General features: G+C 38.6%; 3 protein-coding genes across 4 annotated transcripts; 2 read left to right on the forward strand and 1 right to left on the reverse strand.

The window, feature by feature from the left end:
- Positions 1-1,574: 1,574 nt before the first annotated feature.
- Positions 1,575-12,319, forward strand: napab (N-ethylmaleimide-sensitive factor attachment protein, alpha b). Of its 2 annotated transcripts, XM_020649230.3 has the most exons (11): positions 1,575-1,791; positions 4,320-4,399; positions 4,509-4,625; positions 6,890-6,936; positions 7,035-7,112; positions 7,232-7,287; positions 7,481-7,565; positions 7,846-7,950; positions 8,035-8,103; positions 9,366-9,416; positions 11,134-12,319. In XM_020649230.3, the coding sequence occupies exons 1-11, from the start codon at positions 1,694-1,696 to the stop codon at positions 11,233-11,235; spliced, it is 888 nt and encodes a 295-aa protein (XP_020504886.1). In that variant the 5' UTR covers positions 1,575-1,693; the 3' UTR covers positions 11,236-12,319. The 2 variants fall into 2 exon arrangements, with proteins under 2 accessions (XP_020504886.1, XP_065816164.1); XM_065960092.1 differs by lacking the exons at positions 1,575-1,791; positions 4,320-4,399; positions 4,509-4,625 and adding an exon at positions 4,685-5,950.
- Positions 12,320-12,384: 65 nt separating this feature from the next.
- Positions 12,385-15,483, forward strand: b3gnt2l (UDP-GlcNAc:betaGal beta-1,3-N-acetylglucosaminyltransferase 2, like). Its single transcript, XM_020649229.3, has 2 exons — positions 12,385-12,589; positions 14,029-15,483. The coding sequence occupies exon 2, from the start codon at positions 14,170-14,172 to the stop codon at positions 15,448-15,450; it is 1,281 nt and encodes a 426-aa protein (XP_020504885.2). The 5' UTR covers positions 12,385-12,589; positions 14,029-14,169; the 3' UTR covers positions 15,451-15,483.
- Positions 15,484-15,773: 290 nt separating this feature from the next.
- Positions 15,774-21,385, reverse strand: bckdha (branched chain keto acid dehydrogenase E1 subunit alpha). The gene is made up of 8 exons (XM_020649228.3): positions 21,043-21,385; positions 19,270-19,446; positions 19,087-19,173; positions 18,896-19,004; positions 17,803-17,964; positions 17,490-17,696; positions 17,255-17,396; positions 15,774-16,726 (listed from the first exon to the last, which is right to left on the reverse strand). The coding sequence occupies exons 1-8, from the start codon at positions 21,142-21,144 to the stop codon at positions 16,384-16,386; spliced, it is 1,329 nt and encodes a 442-aa protein (XP_020504884.1). The 5' UTR covers positions 21,145-21,385; the 3' UTR covers positions 15,774-16,383.
- Between the last annotated feature and the right edge of the window lie 371 nt (positions 21,386-21,756).

Consider the following 21,756-nt stretch of genomic DNA (forward strand, 5'->3'; position numbering starts at 1 on the left):
GCTTCACACAAGACATCAAAAGCATCCTGACAGAGGAAAGAAACATTAAAATAGAATATTTAAAAAAAAATAATAATAATAATAAAAATCACTGGAATTATTAAATCTGAACATATGTTCAAATAAAAATAATTAAATTGATTAATTGAAATAAATAAAGTAAAAATATAAAAAGGGTTAAAAGTTACAGTGCAGAGTTAAAATTTAAAATTGCTTCTAAATTTAAAATCTGGTATATATATGTTTCCCTCTTCTATGTTCAAATGTAAAACATTTTGTTAAAACAATATCGAAGGTGGAAGTTTGCAGGAAAATTGTTCAGTTTTAATAAAGTATTTTAATGACAGTCGGTGTTCAAATATATTGCACTCGGTTACGTGTGTCTTGATCTGCTTTGAGGATGAGGCTTGGGAATTAAAAAGTGGTTATGTATCCGTGACATTTGTGCTCTAGTTAGCCTAATTAAACAAACATATTTCCCAGATATGTTTATTTAAAAAAACAGCTTTTGCTTATGTTCAAAACGTAGCATAAGTCTATATGAAATTTGTAAACAAGGGAAAAAAAAGACCCCATCACAGTATGTAAAAAAAAACTTTGTGAGAATGTGAAGTTTGGGGACTTTTCCTCATCAAAGCTGTCTTCTGAAGCTTAAATCATACAGGACCTAACAAACCACTATGTATTTTTCGGAACTGATGTTTAAAGAGTAATAAACACCAACATAGGACAGGAACAGCAAAGGCTTCATGTTTTTAAAAATCTGAACGCGTCGCTTTAGACAAAAATAGATTGTGCAATCAGTGGAGATTGTATGTAAATGTGTGTATTCCTAATCTCTTAATCGTAGTTAAATATTATGATAGCAGTGATTTATTCTGTGAGTGCTTTGCTTATCAGCACCTCAAACAACGTGTATCGTCATAGGAGCAAATAATTTTTTTTGTGCTTGAAGTAGAAATCGTGAGCTTGATTTAACATTTTAAAGTAAAGATTTAGACTGGGGTCAAGAACAATATAGTTTTCTATTTTAATAATAGACTGTAAATAATACTGGCAATCTCTATACAGTCTGATTGTTTTGTACCATGAGATGCATTCATGTCTCTGTCGAAAATAATGCAGTTATGTATTGGTAACGAGATAATAAACAAACTGAGAATTTGTTGAATGGCAATATATTAAATGAGACTTAAAATAAACGTATTAATGATCGTAATTTAGACAGTGTGAATGGTAACAATCGGCTGTTGTGTCACAGTTAATGAGTTAACTTAATTAAATCACTTTAAACAGTTACATAAAACAACACAGCCTCATTTGGGAGTTTGAATCCCCGATAAATTACGTCAAAACAAATGCTCACAAATGCTGTTGCTAGTAATTCACAGCAGTAGTTAGCTTCTATTTGTTAGTAGGCCTTAATGTTTTTTTTATTTATTTATTTATTTCTCTTTAAGAAACATTGCTGTGAATATTCTCACATCGGAAATGTCGATGGCGGAGTTTACGGAAGAGCACCTGAACGCAGCCGTTTCCACTACAGTCACATGACGTAGGCGTTGGGTTTTGCTGATGACGTGACAAGGCGTACAAGAAAAAACCCTGCGCTACTAGCACCTGGTTAGCGAGTTTGTTGACTTTTGGTGTTCTCCTTGTTTCTCCTCGAAGTCAGCGCGGGTTACGAAGGAAAATGGACAACAGCGGGAAAGAAAAGGAGGCCATGGCTTTAATGGCCGAGGCCGAAAAGAAAATGAAATCCTCTCAGTCGTTTTTCGGAGCGATGTTTGGGTGAGTATGTGAGGGAGCTACTGCTGGGCTAAGCTAGCCAATGGACAGCTAGGCGGAAGGTGATAGATGATTTCAGACCTGATGGCAGGAGGAGAAACTATCCCACAACAGACAAACAGCAACACTGATCTGCTTTTATTCTATTATCAAACTGGATATGCTACTTTATATTCCTCCAGATCACTAACATGAGGATTACATTGTGTGGGAAAACAGCTGCATACAGTTGTGTGTTTGTGTGTGTGTGTGTGTGTGACTTAGTAATGGATCTGGTAGCTTCTTATGACATATTCAGGTTCATATGTAATCAGGACGAGTCATCTAACATTTCATTTGAGCAATAACACCGCAAGTACATTGTGTGTTATCTGAAATGTTGTTGCTGTAACGCCATCTGCTGGGAAACACTCACAAGGGCAGCTGGTCCATCACCATCATGTGTTTGAGTTGCATCAGATTTGTTATACAGCACTTAAAGTAACACAACAAAAACATGTAGTCCAAGTGATCATGCTGTATCAATGGGTTAGCCATGCGGGCTAATTTTTGATGACATTTAAGAAAGAAAAAAAAAAAAAGCATACAGGAAAATGGAGCACAAAAAACATGGACACAAGAACAGTTTAAAACATAACACATACGCATGGAAGCAATTGATAAAGCAGCACACAGACGTAAAATAAAAATGTGTAACATATAGCGCATTTAAATACATGAGCATTTAAACACAGACAAAAGGACCATGCACAGACAATGAGCATATATAAACACAGACAAGGAGCGTATATAAACACAGACAAGGAGGATATATAAACACAGACAAGGAGCGTATATAAACACAGACGAGGAGCGTATATAAACACAGACGAGGAGCATATATAAACACAGACGAGGAGCGTATATAAACACAGACGAGGAGCGTATATAAGCACAGACAAGGAGCGTATATAAACACAGACGAGGAGGATATATAAACACAGACAAGGAGTGTATATAAGCACAGACAAGGAGCATATATAAGCACAGACAAGGAGCATATATTAACACAGACGAGGAGGATATATAAACACAAACAAGGAGCGTATATAAACACAGACGAGGAGCATATATAAACACAGACGAGGAGGATATATAAACACAGACGAGGAGCATATATAAACACAGACAAGGAGCGTATATAAACACAGACGAGGAGGATATATAAACACAGACAAGGAGCGTATATAAACACAGACAAGGAGCATATATAAGCACAGACAAGGAGCATATATTAACACAGACGAGGAGGATATATAAACACAAACAAGGAGCGTATATAAACACAGACGAGGAGCATATATAAACACAGACGAGGAGGATATATAAACACAGACGAGGAGCATATATAAACACAGACAAGGAGCGTATATAAACACAGACGAGGAGCGTATATAAACACAGACAAGGAGCGTATATAAACACAGACGAGGAGCGTATATAAACACAGACAAGGAGGATATATAAACACAGACGAGGAGCGTATATAAACACAGACGAGGAGCGTATATAAACACAGACGAGGAGCGTATATAAACACAGACAAAGAGCATATATAAACACAGACGAGGAGCGTATATAAGCACAGACTACAAGTAAAGACAGAGTAAATTAATCCAGATTATGGCAGCATGTCTGATTGTTTGTGTATGTAAACAACAGCCATGTGTAGCAATAGTTGTTATATGGTAAAGCAGACGATTGAAGTGTCTTTACTTTTGAGTTCTTTGTCTTACAACCGGTTGTTTATAATTTTGTTAATTAAGTGAAACATTTTTTTTTATCGATATCAATTAAAAATGTCATAATGATAGATAGATAGATAGATAGATAGATAGATAGATACTTTATTGATCCCGAGGGAAATTCAAAGCATCCAGTAGCAGGTTACAAAGACGTACATGACATGAAACATTTGTTACATTTGCAGATAGTGCAGAGTTATCAAAAACAGAGATTAAATAACAGGCAGTGCAAACATTAAATTAAAGGTGCAATTTAAGTAATTGAGGTTCTCATTAAAGTATCCAACTAGAGGCTGACTCTTGGGACAGCTGTGCAGATGGGAAATGGAAGATTTAGTCCAAGTGTGTGCCTTCCCCCTGCCATAACCGTGAGGTGTTGTACAGACGTATGGCCAGGGGGACAAAAGAGTTCTTAAGTTCATTGCAGTGAGGTGGAATATGTATTTTTCAGAGTCAGTAAAGCACAAGATTAAAGTAAGTTTACTGATGGATGTGGATAATATGAGCAATTCATTTTCATGCTATCGGTAATATAAAATAAGTTTCGCACAATATTGACCAGCGATGCATATTTTATATGTCCTGATTTTGCACAATATTGCATATTAGTTAAGAAAAAAAAAATCCCTATTTTAGCATTGGGTTATTATTGGCTTATCGCTGTTGTGTCCTCTACTGGTAATTTTCCGTATCACTCAGCAATACTCTGCACATGTTTGTGCACTAATCACATGTGCTGTCACACAGGGGTTCCTCGAAGATGGAAGAGGCCTGTGACATGTATGTGAGGGCAGCCAACATGTTCAAAATGGCCAAAAATTGGTGTGGTAAGAGTTTTTCATTACAGGCAGAATAAGCAAGTGTAGTTAATGTCCTCTCCCTTGCCAAGGCCTGCAAAGTCTATTATCCCTCTAACATGAAATATTATCCTTTCAGCTGCAGGAAATGCATTCTCCCAGGCTGCTCTCCTTCACCTCCAGATGCAGAGCAAACATGATGCAGCAACTAACTTCATAGATGCTGGAAATGCCTTCAAAAAAGCAGATCCACAAGGTAATAATTACTCTAAACAGACCATGGAGTATTTAGCTGTTGAAGCTCACGTGTAACACTTTTTTTACAAGCTGCCCTACCTTGCTCATCTGATTTTATTAAGGTCTTTTAGAAAAAGTGCCTTTACAGCACTTTTCATGCTACGTAATATTTCATGATGACGGCAGCACCTGCCTTGAGTGGTTTGTCAGGCTCCACTCACGCGCAGAAATCCTCTAACATCGCTGTTTTCAATCTCTTTTGCCTACTCTTTAAGGTATTTTTCTGGCCTTTGAACAAGCTATTGTATGACAACTTGAAATGGTGCAGTAAAAGCAAAGGAAAACACGAGCAATACCGGCCTTTACACCCCCAACCTGCAGCTTTATAGTACTGTTTTATTTAACTGCAACGCACCAGAGACTCGGGCCACAAAATCGCCCATTGTCACCAAATTACTACTGATCCACTGGGCATTTTATCATGAAAAACACAACTAAATCTTTTTGGATTTAGTTATTCACATGGACTCTGAGGGATATCCAAGCTCAGGTCTCCAAGCCAGTACTCAAAACTACAATCAGGCAGAAGAACAGCCCATCTTCAGCCAAAAAAGTACTGCTGGTACTGTTACTATCGGGAGATGTGCATCTACTGTAACTCCTGGGCTCCTTTTCCACTCAGCGGTTGACTCAACGGTGCAAACCATCATCCCGAGGCAGTCAGAGCCATTGGCAGTGACTACAACTCTCCAACCAATGATAATATACACAACATCACCGCAACTCACCCTGACTCCGAGGAGCAGACGGCATCTATCCCAGCGGAGCAGACGCTGCCCCTAGAAGTCAACTGATGGGTGGAAGTCCTAGTCCAGCCATCACTGCTGGAAACGCAGCGCCAGGTACCCGGCAATCCACAAGTGCTTTGGGAGAGCCAGATGTGCTCCTGCAGCGGCTGCAGTTACGTGTTTCGGGCTCAGACAAGAGCACAGAGCTTAAGTTGTCGTCCAGTACAAGTAGCTACTTCAGCGGCAGCACAACATTTTCTTGACTCTGGGGTGAGTCGTGTGTCTTGTATTAATCCGCACATTATACCAGCTATAGACTGTCATCCTCACGGCGACTCATCTGCCGCAGCAGACAAATGTGGGGGACAATGTGTCAGGGTCAACAAGTCTGGTCTGCATACCAACAACATGGGAGTACAGCAAGTGTCTGTGCTTGATCCACTGTTGTTTACAAAATACATGAATGACCTACCGAAATGCTGTCCGGATGTCAACGGCCAGATGTACGCAGATGACACTGTCATCCATGTTTTCACTGAAACACCCAGCTTGGCAGGTGAGAGCCTGACCCAGGCATCACAGAACATCTCTCAGAAACCCATGAGATTGCATCACTGCGATATGTCAAGAAAACACAAGCTTTTGAGCTTTAATTTCTTTTGAGTTTTAGGAACCTTAAACTGGTTTTTAAATGTCTAAATAATCCTGCGGCACCACTGTTTTCTGAATTAGCCATTGGGTGTCAGGGGCTTATAGGGCGATCACATGAGCCTTGTCCCAATGTACAAGACCTCTTTTGGTCTTTCTGCTTTCTCTGCAAAGGGGGCAAAAACTGTGGAACGCTCTACCTACCAATATAAAGCTAGAGACCAATAGTAATGCCTTTAACAGACGACTCAAACAATGGCTAAAATCAAAAACAACAGTGCTGTCATGAATAGCTTGCAACTGTTTTTCTGATCATGTTGGCTTTGTTTTGTAGCTTATATATGTAGGTAATTTTGAATGTATTGCTTCTCCTTCTGTCATTGTATTATTATTGTACATTTTATTATTCTGGTCTTTCTTATTATCATTATTTCTTTATTTTAATTCTCACTATTATTACTTTTGTTTTTCTCTCAAAAAGCCTCCTGTGGACAAGTGTGTGCTAAATCTGTCTGTCTGTCTGACTGTCTGTCTGTCTGTCTGTCTGTCTGACTGTCTGACTGTCTGTCTTTTGCATCTGTGCAGTAGAAAATAGAAATGTGGGATATTGACTGCTTTGTATTGGAGAAAAGTGAAATAAAAAATAATCACACATTCTTGAACACAGGAGAATTTGCGAATCCACTTTTGCCTTTAACTTTGCATGTAACACGGCCGGTTGCTTCTAATTTTGTTGAAAAAACAAAAAAGTCTATGCTTCTTTGTTTTCATCTGATGTCGATTCACTGGATAATTCCAGTCAGACAGAGTATTCATTGTATCTGAAAGTTATTGTTTCTCTCAACAGAGGCTATAAACTGCTTAAACCGAGCTATTGAAATATACACTGATATGGTGAGTCTGAACTGGTTCTTTAAATTTGAAATTACTGAATTTAAAAAATGTGTATCTGAAGTTACTTATAAAAAGTTTTTCCTCCTGTTGTCTGTTAGGGTCGCTTCACCATTGCAGCCAAACATCACATCACCATTGCAGAAATATACGAGACAGAGCTGGTTGACATCGACAAGGTCAGATGAAATATAAATTGTTTCTCATATTTATTAAGTTCAGGAAAGACTTCTAATTGAACTGCTACTAGCAGTTTATATGAAGATCATAATCTTGTTTTGTCCAATTTACATTGCAGGCCATTGCTCATTACGAACAGGCAGCAGATTATTACAAAGGTGAAGAATCCACAAGGTGACTATCTGAAATGAGCACATTTTTGTCTTGTTATCTTTGAGGTCAAAATATTTCAAAAGCTTATTTTTTCCCTTGATTATATTTATAATAATCAGGGTTAGAGGGTTAGGGTATGCATTTTTCTATTGTTTTAGAGTGTTGATTTCTGGTGATACATTTAAACTAAGAGGCTTGTTTGTTTCATTTTCAGTTCAGCGAACAAGTGCCTTCTGAAAGTAGCAACCTATGCCGCTCAGCTGGAGCAGTATCCAAAAGCGATTGAGATCTATGAACAGGTGTGTAATTGCTCAGCAACAATCTTCATGTAAATATGCCATCAGTCACTTCAGGTGCTATAAAATAAAAAAATTAAAAAAAAGGAAGCGTAAAGATTTCAGCACTCATTCAGGTATAACGTTTATTGTTATATATTTTATTGCGGGTGCTTATCTTTTATTTTTACAATGTCTTTGTGGGTTGGCACTGATTGCCTTTAAAAAATCGTTGAGTTGAGCATGTCAACTCTTTGTTTGCTTGAATAACGAAACACACCGAATCGTCCTTTTCTTTTAATAGGTTGGAACCCATGCAATGGACAGTACACTCCTGAAATACAGTGCCAAGGATCACTTCTTCAAAGCGGCGCTCTGTCACTTCTGTGTGGACATGCTGAATGCAAAAGTAAGCCCGAACAAACATTGTGTGTCTCTGTACAGCAAGTGCGACACAAGCCTCTGTGTTAATATTCATCCTCTTGTCTCCCAGCTTGCTGTGCAGAAGTACGAAGAAATGTTTCCAGCCTTTTCAGACGCTAGAGAATGCAAGCTGTTGAAGGTAGGCCTCCATATTATTTCCATTCCAAAAATATTAAACATCAACATTAAATATTGCCCGAGACAAAGAGAGACCAGGCTGATAACTGAGAGAGAGGGAGAGCAGTCCAAATCAATAGACTCCTGAGATAAACCTGACAACTGTTAGTGTTACTTCTGTTTCCATCTGAGCTGCTTTCTATTGCTGCGGTCAATAAAACATCTGCTGATGGCAGGTGGTTAAACCACTCGCTTACATCAAAAAACAGAAGTGTGATTGTAATAGCCTCATTCATACAGTCACCTCCCAGTCTTCATCAAGCAGATGAACCAGTAAGCATAGTTAAGGTCTACTCCCTTAAAATTGTGTATTGACTGAAAATAAGGCTGTCAAACGACTCAAAATTATAATTGAGTTTAATCACAAAACTTCAATAGTTAATCGTGATTAATCAATTATTTAACCATCTTCAGCTGGGAGTACTTTGATTGCTGTTTGAATTCAACCCTGCTTTTATTTTGAAATAAGTAAAAACCTTCTGGTAGATTGAAGGTTGCGACATTAACTTTACCACAGAAAAATGAACTTCTTACGTATCAAAAGCTAAATGAAAACAGCTCAAAGGGACGGTAAAAAAAAAGGAAATGTTTGATGTCATGAGGTGGACATTACTTTGGACCGGTCCACTGAGCTGTCTTAAGTTTTGTTTTTGTGAAAGAGAAAGTGAAAGATGCAGCAGCGTCATTATTTTCCATCACTGTGACTACAGTGGGACACTGCGGAGGCTCATCCGAGCTGCGCCTATAGGGACAAAATAGCATTCGATTAGTTGTAATTGAAAGAATGAAAACATTCATTTTAGACCTTAATTAAGTCCCCATTTAAAACCATGCTGGTGTTTCACATTTTTTTTAAGATTTATTTTTGGGCTTTTGTGCCTTTAATGCAGAGATAGGACAGTGGATAGAGTCGGGAAACCAGGGAGAGAGCGCGGAGAATGACATGCGGAAAGAGGCCACGGGTGGAAGCGAATCCGGGCCTCCCGCTCGAGACGACAGCCTCAGTACATGGGGCGCGCTGGTGGCGCAGTGGTTAGGGCGCGCGCCCCATGTATTGAGTTTTTCACATTTTTAAGGTCATTGTTTTGTATTGCTTACAGGAATGCAGAAAGTGTATCGTAGCCTGTTGTTTTTACACACCAGTTGTCCCAGGGTGTCTTTTTTTGTCTTGGTGCAGCTCATCTGATGCACAGTTATTGAAAACATACTTTTTAATCCCACCAGAAACTTCTAGACGCCTGTGAGGAACAGAATGTGGATGCCTATACTGATTCGGTGAGTAGAAGGTTCCTTTCAACATGTTCAGAAACACAGGAAAATTTAATAAGAGGGAAGAGACAATTTCCTTAAGCAAACCGGTTTTGAGTTATGAAGGTCTTTGTCATGGCTTTTCTCTATCTCTGAGCTCACTGCCCGACAACGTTGTAGTCTTTAGGAGCAACAGACAACTTTTTAGGGGGTTTCCTAGCAGTGTAACTGGAAATCATAGAAATGAGAATGGTGTTGAGAAACAATGCCAAAGAGGGAATAATTGGCTGCAAAAAATGCAATCCTTTGTATCTAAATACAGAAGCTGTAGAGCTCCATTGCTTTATTTATGTTATATTTTGTTGTCCTTTTGTTTAATGCAGTGGTTCTCAAACTTTTTAGACTGCGTACCATCTCCGAAAATATTTGGCTCTCCAAGTACCACCATTATGGTAGACGTTAAAATACACTGTAGGCCTATTTAAACACACATTTCATGCAAGAGGCAAATTAATTCATAAAAAGAATATTATTTATTATTGACTGCTGGCAGCCAGACTGTAGGCCTACTAAGGGCTAGTGCTAGAACTTACACACACAAAAGTGCAGAACCATAAAAATGACAACTTTATACCAACAACCTGTTTGGAAATATTTAATCTACAGTGTTTCCCACACAGACACGATACCTGGGCCCAATTATATTTCCGACCTGTTCTCATTTAATTTTTCATTTATTCATAAAATTGCTGTGTGCGGATTGTGTGCTGAACTCCAATAAATAACAGAATATCTGTTAATGTAGAATCAGTGTTTCCCCTAGGTTTATCCTTAAATGACTTATTTCCCTGATTTCCGACTCTATCCACTATCCTATCCCTACAATAAAGGCACAAAAAGCCCCAAAATAATAATTTACTTGACCTTCAGGGGGGGCCCCTAATATAATGGTAGAGGAAACACTGTAGAATATCTGTTAATGTAGGCCTACATTAAGAGATATTCTGTTAATGTAGGCCTACATTAAGAGATATTCTGTTAATGTAGGCCTACATTAACAGAATATCTGTATATTCTGTCTACATTAACAGATATTCTGTTAATGTAGGCCTACATTAAGAGATATTCTGTTAATGTAGGCCTACATTAACAGATATTCTGTTAATGTAGGCCTACATTAAGAGATATTCTACAGTGTTTCCTCTACCATTATATTAGGGGCCCCCCCTGAAGGTCAAGTAAAAAAAAATAAAAAAAAATTTCATCTGCTTGCTGTTGTTTCAGGACTGAACTATAACGGAATATCGAGTATAACTTTTCAAAACGCGAGGTGTACTCCTGTTGTTGTTTATGTCTGTGCCCGAGCATAAATTGAGCAGATTAAAGTTGTTTGTTGCAAAAACTAGATTAATTTAGAGGGGAAAACACATTTGATATAAATATTACCCAATAGATACAAGACATAAGATAAGAGTACACCACAGGGAGCCCACGTACCTCCGGTGGTACGTGTACCATAGCTTGAGAACCACTGGTTTAATGCATATCTGATCGACTAAATACTCTTTTTTTTGTGTAGTGCTTTTCTTTGAAACTAACCTGAACCTGAAGGTTTCTTATAAATCCGAGATTTCAATTAATTTCTACTTTTGAATGTCTGCTCTGTAACAAACCAGAAATCATTTATTTTAAACTTTATTTTTAATTTAAAATGTTGTGTAATCATTTCTACTTATTCTCTCAGGTGAAGGAATTTGACACCATTTCACGGTTGGACCAGTGGCTCACAACCATGCTTCTCCGCATCAAGAAAACCATACAGGATGACGAGAGTGACCTTCGCTGACTTCCCCCCCTGCTCGGCCTCAAGCCCAACAACCTCCCTTCTTTTTGCCTTGAGCCTTTCACCTCAATTCTAGCAGCCGTCTTAACTCTTTTGACCATTAGCCCCTTTACTTCTTCACAGATAATGTGTTTCTGTCCTGCTACCTGCAGTATTTCTCCTTTCCCTTTTTAATCCGCTCAATTTCTGCTCCAAATTATGTTCTTCAACACTACTCTCCTGAGTGCACACAGTGTGTAAGTTGTATGTTGTTATGATACAGGTATTCGCCCCAACATAAGTTAAAATATTTTTATGGGACGCAATACGAAACATACCAGCATACTTGTATATAAAGTTTTTATTTCATTCATTTTGTTTTGAGATGGATGAAAGGATGCCTACTTACTAACACTTTGATCTACAAAATATATTTTTCAAAATGTGCTTCAAATAAAATGGACAAACCAGAATGCCAATAAATGCACTCCCATTGGCTCTTGGTACTTCTGAGTGCTCAAGTGTACTGTAAGTATACTGTTGGTCATATCAGGGTACTTCTAATTAAGCAGCATTTCATCTCAGCCGTTGAGTTTCTGTCTTAAGCAGAGACGCTGAGTTGTTTTTGGTTATTTCACAACAACAAAAAACCTCTTCCTTATTCCAGGGTATTCTCAGGACCTGAAGAGCTAGATTTGGTTATGAAAATTGAAGTATTTTGAATTGATTGCTTTCCCTCCCCCATTTTTTTTTTCCATTTAAAGTGCTTTTATTCTACAAACTAAGGTGAAAGAAGCCCATCACCTTTGTGAACATGTGCATGGTTTGGAATGGACAAGAAAACTAGAGCCACCGTTTTCCTCTGCATTGAAGTAGTTACTCACTTCTGTTGTGGTTGTCTTCATGTTTTGTCTTTTCCTGTTATAACTACCCAGGCTGAAAAAGCCTGCACAAGATGCAATACATTAAAAGAAAAAGGAGCTTTACTTATCCGAACACTGTGCTCTTGTTCCAACCTTATGATGTTGTCAAAAGTTGGTCTTCAATAATTTGTACATTTGTGGTATTTGCTGTAATCGTTTCAATAAAGCTGTCAAACACCACAGTTTCCGGGGCGTGGCCTCCAGTCTGCTCTGCGTGTCTGGTCCTGGTCACACCACCACATGAACTACATCCCCCTATACTATACATCAGATCACAGGTGTGCTCTCAAGCTCCCTCAGTTGCATTAGAAACAATGTGGGATTAAAATCTGAATGATTCTGTGTTGAAGAACATGTTCACCCGATGGAATATCTGAAGGCTACTGGACACTTGTTTGTTTTCCTTCTTCAGACACATGCTTCAGCCCTTTGCTTGGTCGGCGTTCAACTTGGATGTGAGTATTAAAAAAAAAAAAATCGGGAGAAATAATCATCTAGACTTTTTTTTCTTTTTTTTTTCTGTCTATTCTTAAAGGAAGTGATAAATTGTTTAGAAAAGTATTCGAGTCATACCAATATGTAATGCACAGACCGACATAAGCATGTGAAATTACCTTTTAGGCAAATGCAGAATGTATAGGCTACGGTATCCATGTGCGTTATGCATACAAAACTGTCTAGATCTTGAAGGGATACTTATTATGGGCTTTTTTAAATTGTAAATTGACGATAATCTGTGAGGTCTCTGTTAACTGTTTATTTAGTGATTAAACCGGTTTGCTACTAATTAAACACTGGGGACAAGGAAGTGTTTCACCCGTAACCCAGCAGAGTTATCTCCTGAGACTTTTTTCAGGCAACAGGACTTTTTTTTTTTTTTTAAACTCTAAAAGAAGAAAACATTCTCTGAAAATAAGATTAAAGAAGTAGGCCTACTAATAAGGTTTTTACTTTAACATATTTGCATTAAAATGTGCTGAATGGCAGAGGGTAGCAATCTAGATGCAACCATACCGATTGAATTAAACATCTGAATCTATGTTTATTGTTTGTTTTAAACTATGTAGTATAAAGATAATTTATTTGTACATTGGGAGTGGGATGCAGCACCTCTTGTAGAAGTTCACTATTTTAATAGGTAGGGCAAATTACTGACTGGCTACTTGTTTTTAAATTAAAATTGTAACAACACATTGTGCAGTGCCTGACAGAAAATATGTTTAATATGTGTGGATATTATTAATTTCTCTGACAAGAAAATGGCAACAGGTAAGGTAAAAGTGCAAAGAGTCGACTGCGTGCCATAAGTTTAAGGAGCCAAGCAAAGTCACAGATGAGAAATTATGACTGAATAAGATTCATTTAGGGGCTGCAAACCGGCTTGTCAGTGTTTTTTTTTTATGTTTTTCTCGCGACAAGGGGGGGGAGGTGATTGGAGCATCTCATTGTGGCATTGCATCATGTTGGTTGTGCTATTTGTGTAGTTCCCTGTCTTCTCGGAATATTTGCACACAGTTTTCGTCTTGTCTTGTCTCACCTCTTTCATTTTCTGTCTTGGGGAAGCCAAAATGCTGACACACATCCAATTTAAAAAACGGTTGTGTTCCTCTACAGCTTCTGAAGCTCACAATGTTATTGCGATTCATTATTCAGAGTGTGAACCTTTGAATCTATTTATCACGCTTTTTACGATGAATCTTGACAGTATGTACGGTGTTTCAGAAAACTGCCACAGACCTGAATATTTTGTTTCATAAGCACAGTTTTGTAAAACTAAATGGAGGAGTGCTTATCTCGTTTCACAGACGTAATAGGAAAGCCAGTTTCTGTGCACTCTTGCATTGTTTACTTCTTGAAAGTTTGCAAAAATAACTCATAACGTGTTTTTTTGCAGGTGCATCATTCACTGGCTGGGTCTGTGTAACCTAAAGACAAAAACACACCAGGCTTCAGGACCATCTTCCTGTGAAAGAGGATCCAGTTCTAGGACCAACACAGCACACCACACGCAGCTTCTTATTCTTACCTCGTTTCAATGAGAAAAATTCGAACCTTTAGTGCAATGATTTTTCTTGCCACGTTATTTCTGATCTTTTTCTACTCGACATTACCTCTTGAGACGATCTACAGTCACAGAGCTGCAAAAGAGGCCCTCCGGAGTCTTCCTAGCGTCCAGCCCCAGGTCCAAGATGTGATAACGAAACCTTATGAGCAGGAGAGCATTACTTCGGCTCCAGTCGATATTCAGAATGTAAATGTGTCCAAAGACTTCAGAAAAGCCATCCCTCCAAATGCTGCGTACTGGAACCGTCTACTGTATTCGACCCTGGTGAAGCTGGACAAGGGAGAAAATCCTTTAAGACAAGGCTCTGATTGGCCTCGCTGCATGGAGACAAATCAAGAGCTTCTACGAACCAACCTGCACGACTTCAACTCATACCCCAACTTATTCCAAGAGTTTGTGCAGGGCATGGGCTGCAGGACCCCTCCAGTCCTGATCAATCAACCTAAAAAGTGCGTCTCTGGGAGTGGGGTGGAAGGAAATCCTATATCTCTGCTTTTTGCTATCAAGTCAACTCCTGGACACTTTGAGCAGAGGCAGGCTGTGAGGGAGACCTGGGGGCGGGAGGGGTTGAATTCGAGTGGGCTGAGCGTGCACACAGTGTTTCTCATGGGTAGCCCCCGAGTGGACGATCCTGATCTCAGCCAACTGTTGTCATATGAAGCAAGCCTCTTTAAGGACATCCTTCAGTGGGACTTTAATGAATCCTTCTTAAACCTGACACTCAAAATGTACGTGTTCCTCCAGTGGAGTCTGAAATATTGTCCTCATGTAACCTTTGTGTTTAGTGGGGATGATGATGTATTCGTCAACACGCCGCTATTACTCAGCTTCCTGCAGTCTCTGGATTCATCCAAAGCTTCTACATTGTATAGTGGTGATGTCATAAAAACAGCAAGTCCAATCAGGAACCCTCAAAGCAAGTACAATATCCCCCTGAGCTTCTACGACGGCCCTTACCCTGCATATGTTGGTGGAGGTGGATTTCTTATATCCGGAGCATTGCTGAAACCCCTTTACTCAGTTTCACATTTCATTCCTTTCTACCCCATCGATGACGTCTACACTGGGATGTGTTTTAAGGCTTTGGGAGTTTCTCCCAAGGCGCACACAGGCTTTCACACCTTTGACATCAAGGAGGGGGACCGCGAGAATCTGTGTGTGCATAAAGGACTTATTCTGACTCACAAGCGCTCCCCACAGCAGACGAAAAAGTTGTGGCGGGGCATTCACAGTCCCTTTTTGACTTGTTGAACAAGTGATTAAAGATTCGACTGTAGCCACGTATGTCTGCCTTTACTATTGTCCCTCTCTGTACTGTTTGTGGATGATGTAGTGTAGTGATGTAGTACTGTGTTGGTAACTCAATCTTTCTGGGTGAACATATGCAGAGCAATTCTGCAGGGAAATTTGAGGAAACCTGACGTCTTTTAGCAGGACTGGTTGTTATGATTGCAGGCAATTTGAGCATCAAGGACGAGAATATTCTAATTTAAATGTAACACTGGTTTCCTTTGTCATTAATCCTATTTCAATGTTTCCTAATGAATTAAAAGAAAAAGAGAATCAACAAAAAATATTTTTAATTGACACTTTATTTTCCACAAAACACCAAACGTAAAACATGAGCTAGAGAGGTTTACAAGTCTGTGTTTTATGTGTGTAACAGCGCTACAGCATACAAACTCAGCTAAATTGTGTTTGCACACTAAAAACCATTAACAGAGGAAAGTTATTAAACACGTTAGACATCCCAATGATACACAAGGATGCTTGTAAAAAGACCACAACCACTTAAGGAGAGTTACAGGAAAGGGAACATACACAACAGAGGTTCAAGTTCACTGGTTTATTGCTCTGTGTGTTTCTATTATTTGAACTACAACAGCCAAAGGTCATTTGTGACATTCAAATACCGTTGTAAGGTGTGTGACATTGAGCACTTCAAGAGGAACTTACAGTGTATCTATTGACTTAAGGCACCAAACCCAGAGGCATGTAGAAGATATATTTGAAAGCACAATGTTCCTCCTCTCCCTCTGTTGTGTAGGAAGAGAAAACACGTCATGTCAAACCTATGATTTTATGACTAGTTAAAAGAGTGCAGCAGGTTTATCCCAGTCTTAATCCTCTCCCACTCCCATGTTTGTTCACCACATTACCACTCGTTCCATGCTGTTCTTGCGGTTATTTGTCATAAAGGTCAAGTGGGTAGTGCTCTTTGTACTGCTGCACGTGCCTCCACATTGACTCCCTCTGCTTGGTCAGACCGGGCGTCATCTCCTGGTACACATCGGTGAACATCAGCTCAGGATTGGGCTTCTGCCTTTTCTCGGCCCTCTCAAACGCCTCCATCACCGTCTTGCGGGATTGCTTCCGCCAGCTCCTCTCGTCGTCCTCGCTCCACCAGTTGCGGGCCGTCATGTAGTGCCTCAGCCTGGAGATGGGATGGTCCTGCTTGTCCCAGTAGTTCACCTCGTCCACTGAGCGGTAAGCGGAGCTGTCGTCGCTGGTACTGTGGTGACCGATTCTGAAGAGATAACAGAATTATTGTGCTTCAGTCGGCTTTCCATACCACAACATTGAGTGTGAGTCCTTTTTTTTTTTTTTTTTTTTTTTTAAACAATTTCCCCTAAAATGAAATTCCCAAAAGACAAATATCCTAAAATGTTCATGAATAACCGTGCAGCAGTGTCCCTGGACTTAATATGATGCTGAAAGCCAGAAGGTTAAAGTTGAGTTCAGCTATGAGACCATTAGATCAAAATAATTTGAAATGAATAATGCCACAGTTAAACCATACACTGATATTCACATGATCATCTGTTGGTTACTGACATGAATTCTGCTTAAAAGAGATGAAGAGCAAAACAAAAGTATTCATTAGTTTTTGCAATATTGAGTTTCTCTGTTCTTTAATTGTAGTTATACATCAGCAACAACGATTGAATCAGTAATGTACCCACAACAGTGACCTATCAAAATAAATCAGTCAGTACAAAAAACTATAAGGCTCACTGTGAAAATGCAGAATGATCACAAATCATCTTCAACTAACCTGTAGGTCATTGCTTCAATAAGGAATGGCTGGTTCTCAGCCACAGCCCTGCGGCGTGCCTCCTTTGTTGCATTGTAAACAGCAAACACATCGTTACCATCAACACGGATGGACAGCATGCCATAACCCGGACCACGAGCAGCTGTTCATTTCGAGAAGATTGAGACATGTTTTCATAAGAGCAGCTGAGGATTTGAAATCAGATACTGCCGATTAACGCACAAATGCTTCTTACCGATACCATCTCCCCTGTACTGCTCATTGGTGGGGGTGGAGATGGCGTAGCCGTTGTTACGACAGAAGAATATCATAGGGCACTCGAGGGTGGCAGAGAAGTTGAAGCCAGCGTGTGCGTCACCTTCGCTCGCCGCTCCCTCTCCAAAATAACAGATTACAGCTCGGTTCATGTTTTCTCTCTTGACTGCATATGCAGCTCCAGCCGCTGAAACAAACATATACGAGGCAGTAAATATTAAATATATATTTTCAAGGTGCATATGTGAACTTGCATTCTGAAGAGATGAATAAAACACATGTTCATAGCTCACCCTGGGGAATCTGAGTGGCCAGAGGAGAAGAGATGGTGACAAAGTTCAAATCTTTGGAGCCATAATGAACAGGCATCTGCCGGCCTTTGCCGAGGTCGTCTGCGTTGGCATAGCACTGAGCCATGAACATGTCCAGAGGAAAACCACGGTACATCAAAACTCCTGCAGCATAGAAATGATAACAGTGTTACTCACAGGCGTTCTTTATTTTTTATATTCAGGTCTAATTACAGAGTTTTTCCTCAACTGTTTATAGGTTCTTGTTTAAATTGCACATATTTTTATCCCTGCACAGGTTATGTACATTTCTTGTATAAGTCTATTTTAATTGCACAGTTTAAGTCTGATTCATCTAGAGGTATTCTTTAAATCTTTGTTTCGGGTTAATATATATGTATGGGGGGGGGGGGCAGTTTTGTGGTTTAATTTGTAGCAAATGTTTCATGCACATGTTCGTCTTTGTGACCTGCTACTGGATGCTTTCAATTTCCCTCGGGATCAATGAAGTATCTATCTATCTTCAGAAGTATATTAGGGGTGAACCAAAAACTGGAGGTTAACTATTAGTGAAGAGGCTATAAAGATACAGTAAAAAAAGTGAAAAGAGATTCAGAGTGAAGTGAAAATGGTTTAGAGACAGTACAGAGATAGTAGCATGTGAGAAAGGCATATGGAAGCATTTACAGGAAGAACAGAATAAGAAGGGCATACAATATAGACGGTGGTCAGCAGGATTCAATTTGGAAGTTATGCTCACACTTCTACATTTTCCTAAACCTTTCTGCACATTATAGAATTATTTTTGCACTAACAGAAGCACTAGCAAACTTTTTTTTTTTAAATAACCCTTCCTCTCAAAGCTTGCAGCATAGCTCATTTGACTTAATATCACTACTGACTATGATCGATTACTACGTGTGCTTGTTATTGCCATCTGATAGAAAGACATGACAAATACTGCCAACATTAGATGTAATTATAAAGGTTAAGGTAAGTAAACTAATAGGATTAATATAAAAAAAGTAGTAACACTTCATCTTAATAGGGAACCATGATGGGTAAAACTACAAACCACAGTTTAGCCAATACTTACCAGCTTCTCTGTATTGACCAAAGACAATGTCACTTGGGTCAAGAGCAGCAGCGCTACCAATGTGCGTCCCCTCTTCACCATAGTTGGTCATGTAGAAAGAGATCCGACCCTGTCATAGACACTAATTAACATCCCCGAATCATATTTGAATGCTGCCACCGGTTGAATCATCAAAAGCAAGAGGGAAGTACCTGTCTCTGAGACTCGTAGAGAATGCGGTCCATTGTGTTCAGCAGAGTCATCTTCTGATAAAAATTCAAAACCGTTTCTTTGGAGAGCTGAAAACAAACACACACAAAAAAAAACTTTTAGCCAGAAAAAAGTAGCAAGAGCTGCGGTCATTAAATTGCACTTGCGATAGAAGGTGACTGTACCTGAGGGTCTTGAGAGGGATCAATGATGTTTCCCTGCCTGTCCATCACTCTGTACACTGGGATCCCAGAGATAACATTGGGCTGGATGAACTCAAGATGATCCACAAACTCAGCAGAGGCCCCGGGAAACTGTGGCTTTTCCAGAGACGAGTCAAATGGCTGCTGCTGGTGCACGGCCTGAAAGGATGAATACAAGAATTATATATTAATACTATGACTGTGGGAGGGGGGGGGGGGGGGGTCATCTATTTAAAAAGAAGAGGCACGACAAAGGGGGGATTCATCTTTATGTTCACAACAAATGGGAGAGACAATCACAGAAGCAGCTCTCTGGAAATAATCTGATCCCAATCATGAAACAATTATAATAAAGGAGATCTGACTGTATTAGACCTCATTTCTTGTTTCTCAAACTTACTCTGACAGTGACAATATTTGTTTAATCACAGATTATTTTACTCTTTAACGTATATTAACAATTAAGATGATGAAGAAAATATGGCATATTATTCCAGTCGTACATTAACATTATTTCAATTTTCAAAGAACATAAGGAAGCATTTATTTGTCGTGATAATATAATGCCATTTTATTTTATAAAGCTATGTTGTTGTTTAGTGTTAAAAATACATAATCAACATATTTTTCCTGTTCTCAGAAAACAATCCAAGGTGGGATTTTCTCAATGGCAATATGATTTAAAGACATGTTGTAATCTACACCCAAATAACATCTCGTAGAAAGAAAAAAAACAATTTCCATGTGTGACACTGATTTGATTTTGCATTTTAAATGTATTTTGGCTAGTCTAAATGTGTCAAATTGTATAACTTGTCTACATTTGTTTGTTTCTATTCACATTTTTAATCATTAATAGATTTAAATTCAGTGACAAAATCATGACCATTCAAATGTTCAATCTGTTGTTGACATCTACCCGCCTATTATAGTATAGTATCAAAAATAAGAACAATTCAAATTGGACATAGCCCTACTGTACAACAAATATAAATATTAAGTAACAGGGAAAACAAACAGGAAATTAAACAAACAAACAAAAATGTATTTATTTAATTTATTCGTGAGGTTTCGGTTTTCAATAAATGTTAAATGTGTTTGAAGAATGATTCAGTTTTTTCTTCTGTATAAAGAGTACATTATTATTGTATTATAGTTATTTATTTATTATTTTTTAATTATAGTATTATTATTATATTATTGTAAATAGTACAAGAGTATTACTTCCTGTGGTTCAAACACGGAAGTATCCATCTCACGCCCCTGTGCTCGTCCAATCAGAAGAGAGGAGCAGGCTAACATCTCTGCCGGCTAGTTAGCTCGCAAATCTTCAGAGTCACAACAACAAACACGCGGTGCACTGAGGCCACATGAGTCACTGGCAAGCAAACATATTCATAAACCCCTAATGTGTCCAATTCGACTTCATGACATTGTCTTTTGGAGACTAATAATAACCAAGTAAGGCTTCGTTAGTATGTGCAAGGTTGTTAGCTGGCAAACATCCTATCGCGATAACTGAGGAGGGCAACGCGATCTTGTGAATACCGACTAATACTGACCTAAACAAACATTCCCAGCTCCTAACTCACTCTTAACTACTTCTTGGGGAGTCATTTAAACTATAAATGTCAAGTTCTTGTGATTAAGTTGTTATTAACCTCTCAGTTTTCGAGGCCCATCATCTCATCCAATCACTGCTGCGACCTTTCGTGTTATTCAGCTTTCACAATAAAGTTCAATATTTGCCCTTACCCCGACTCTGAAGGCTCTGTGTTGAAGCAGCCTCGGTGCCGTCTGACGAGCAGCATGGAAACACACTCCATACAGTTTGTTCATGCTCCTCACAGCCGCCATCAGGACAGTCTACAGTCGTCCGATCAAACAGGCCCGGCGCTGGATCGTCAGGAATGTTTATTCTCTGCGATGGATATTTCAGAAAAGCTGACAGGAACGGATAAAAAACCCAGAGTTTGTTTGCTTTACATCAATCAAGAGAACGCACATGCATTCCTGTTCCTTTCTACTACAATCACACTTTGCAGGCAGACCGAATATCCACAGACAACAGTGTCAAGAAGGCCACAATACCCGTGTACATCCGGTCAAACCTTCAAAATAAAACCCAGTCTGACCGGCTATTAAAAATCAGGCTATAATCATAGATTGTAAATATTATCAATATAAAAATATATAAAATATATAAAAATATATAAAATATATTTTATATATAAAATGTAAAATTAAAATATAAAATATAAAATATATTTTTATAAATAAAAATATAAAAATATAAAAATATAAAATTAAAATATAAAATATAAAATATAAAATATATTTATATATATAAAAATATAAAATATAAAATATATTTATATATATAAAAATATAAAAATGTGAATATAATCAATAATAGGCGAGGGAACCAATATTATTACAGCTATTCACTGTTCCTAAATTAAGTGAAAG

Source organism: Labrus bergylta, chromosome 11 (genome assembly GCF_963930695.1).
Source record: "Labrus bergylta chromosome 11, fLabBer1.1, whole genome shotgun sequence".
Classification (NCBI taxonomy): Eukaryota; Metazoa; Chordata; class Actinopteri; order Labriformes; family Labridae; genus Labrus; species Labrus bergylta.

What these genes read in the sequence shown, in the direction of transcription:
- napab (XM_065960092.1), top strand. Translation starts at nt 5,545, where the DNA reads ATGTGCTCCTGCAGCGGCTGCAGTTACGTGTTTCGGGCTCAGACAAGA. An exon ending in AGCTGGTTGACATCGACAAG is followed by an intron (nt 7,113 to 7,231) that starts GTCAGATGAAAT and finishes TTTACATTGCAG; the next exon opens with GCCATTGCTCATTACGAACA. An exon ending in CGATTGAGATCTATGAACAG is followed by an intron (nt 7,566 to 7,845) that starts GTGTGTAATTGC and finishes TTCTTTTAATAG; the next exon opens with GTTGGAACCCATGCAATGGA.
- b3gnt2l (XM_020649229.3), top strand. Translation starts at nt 14,170, where the DNA reads ATGAGAAAAATTCGAACCTTTAGTGCAATGATTTTTCTTGCCACGTTA.
- bckdha (XM_020649228.3), bottom strand. Translation starts at nt 21,144, where the DNA reads ATGGCGGCTGTGAGGAGCATGAACAAACTGTATGGAGTGTGTTTCCAT. An exon ending in ACAGAGCCTTCAGAGTCGGG is followed by an intron (nt 19,447 to 21,042) that starts GTAAGGGCAAAT and finishes TCATCCTTTCAG; the next exon opens with GCCGTGCACCAGCAGCAGCC. An exon ending in ATCCCTCTCAAGACCCTCAG is followed by an intron (nt 19,174 to 19,269) that starts GTACAGTCACCT and finishes GTTTGTTTTCAG; the next exon opens with CTCTCCAAAGAAACGGTTTT.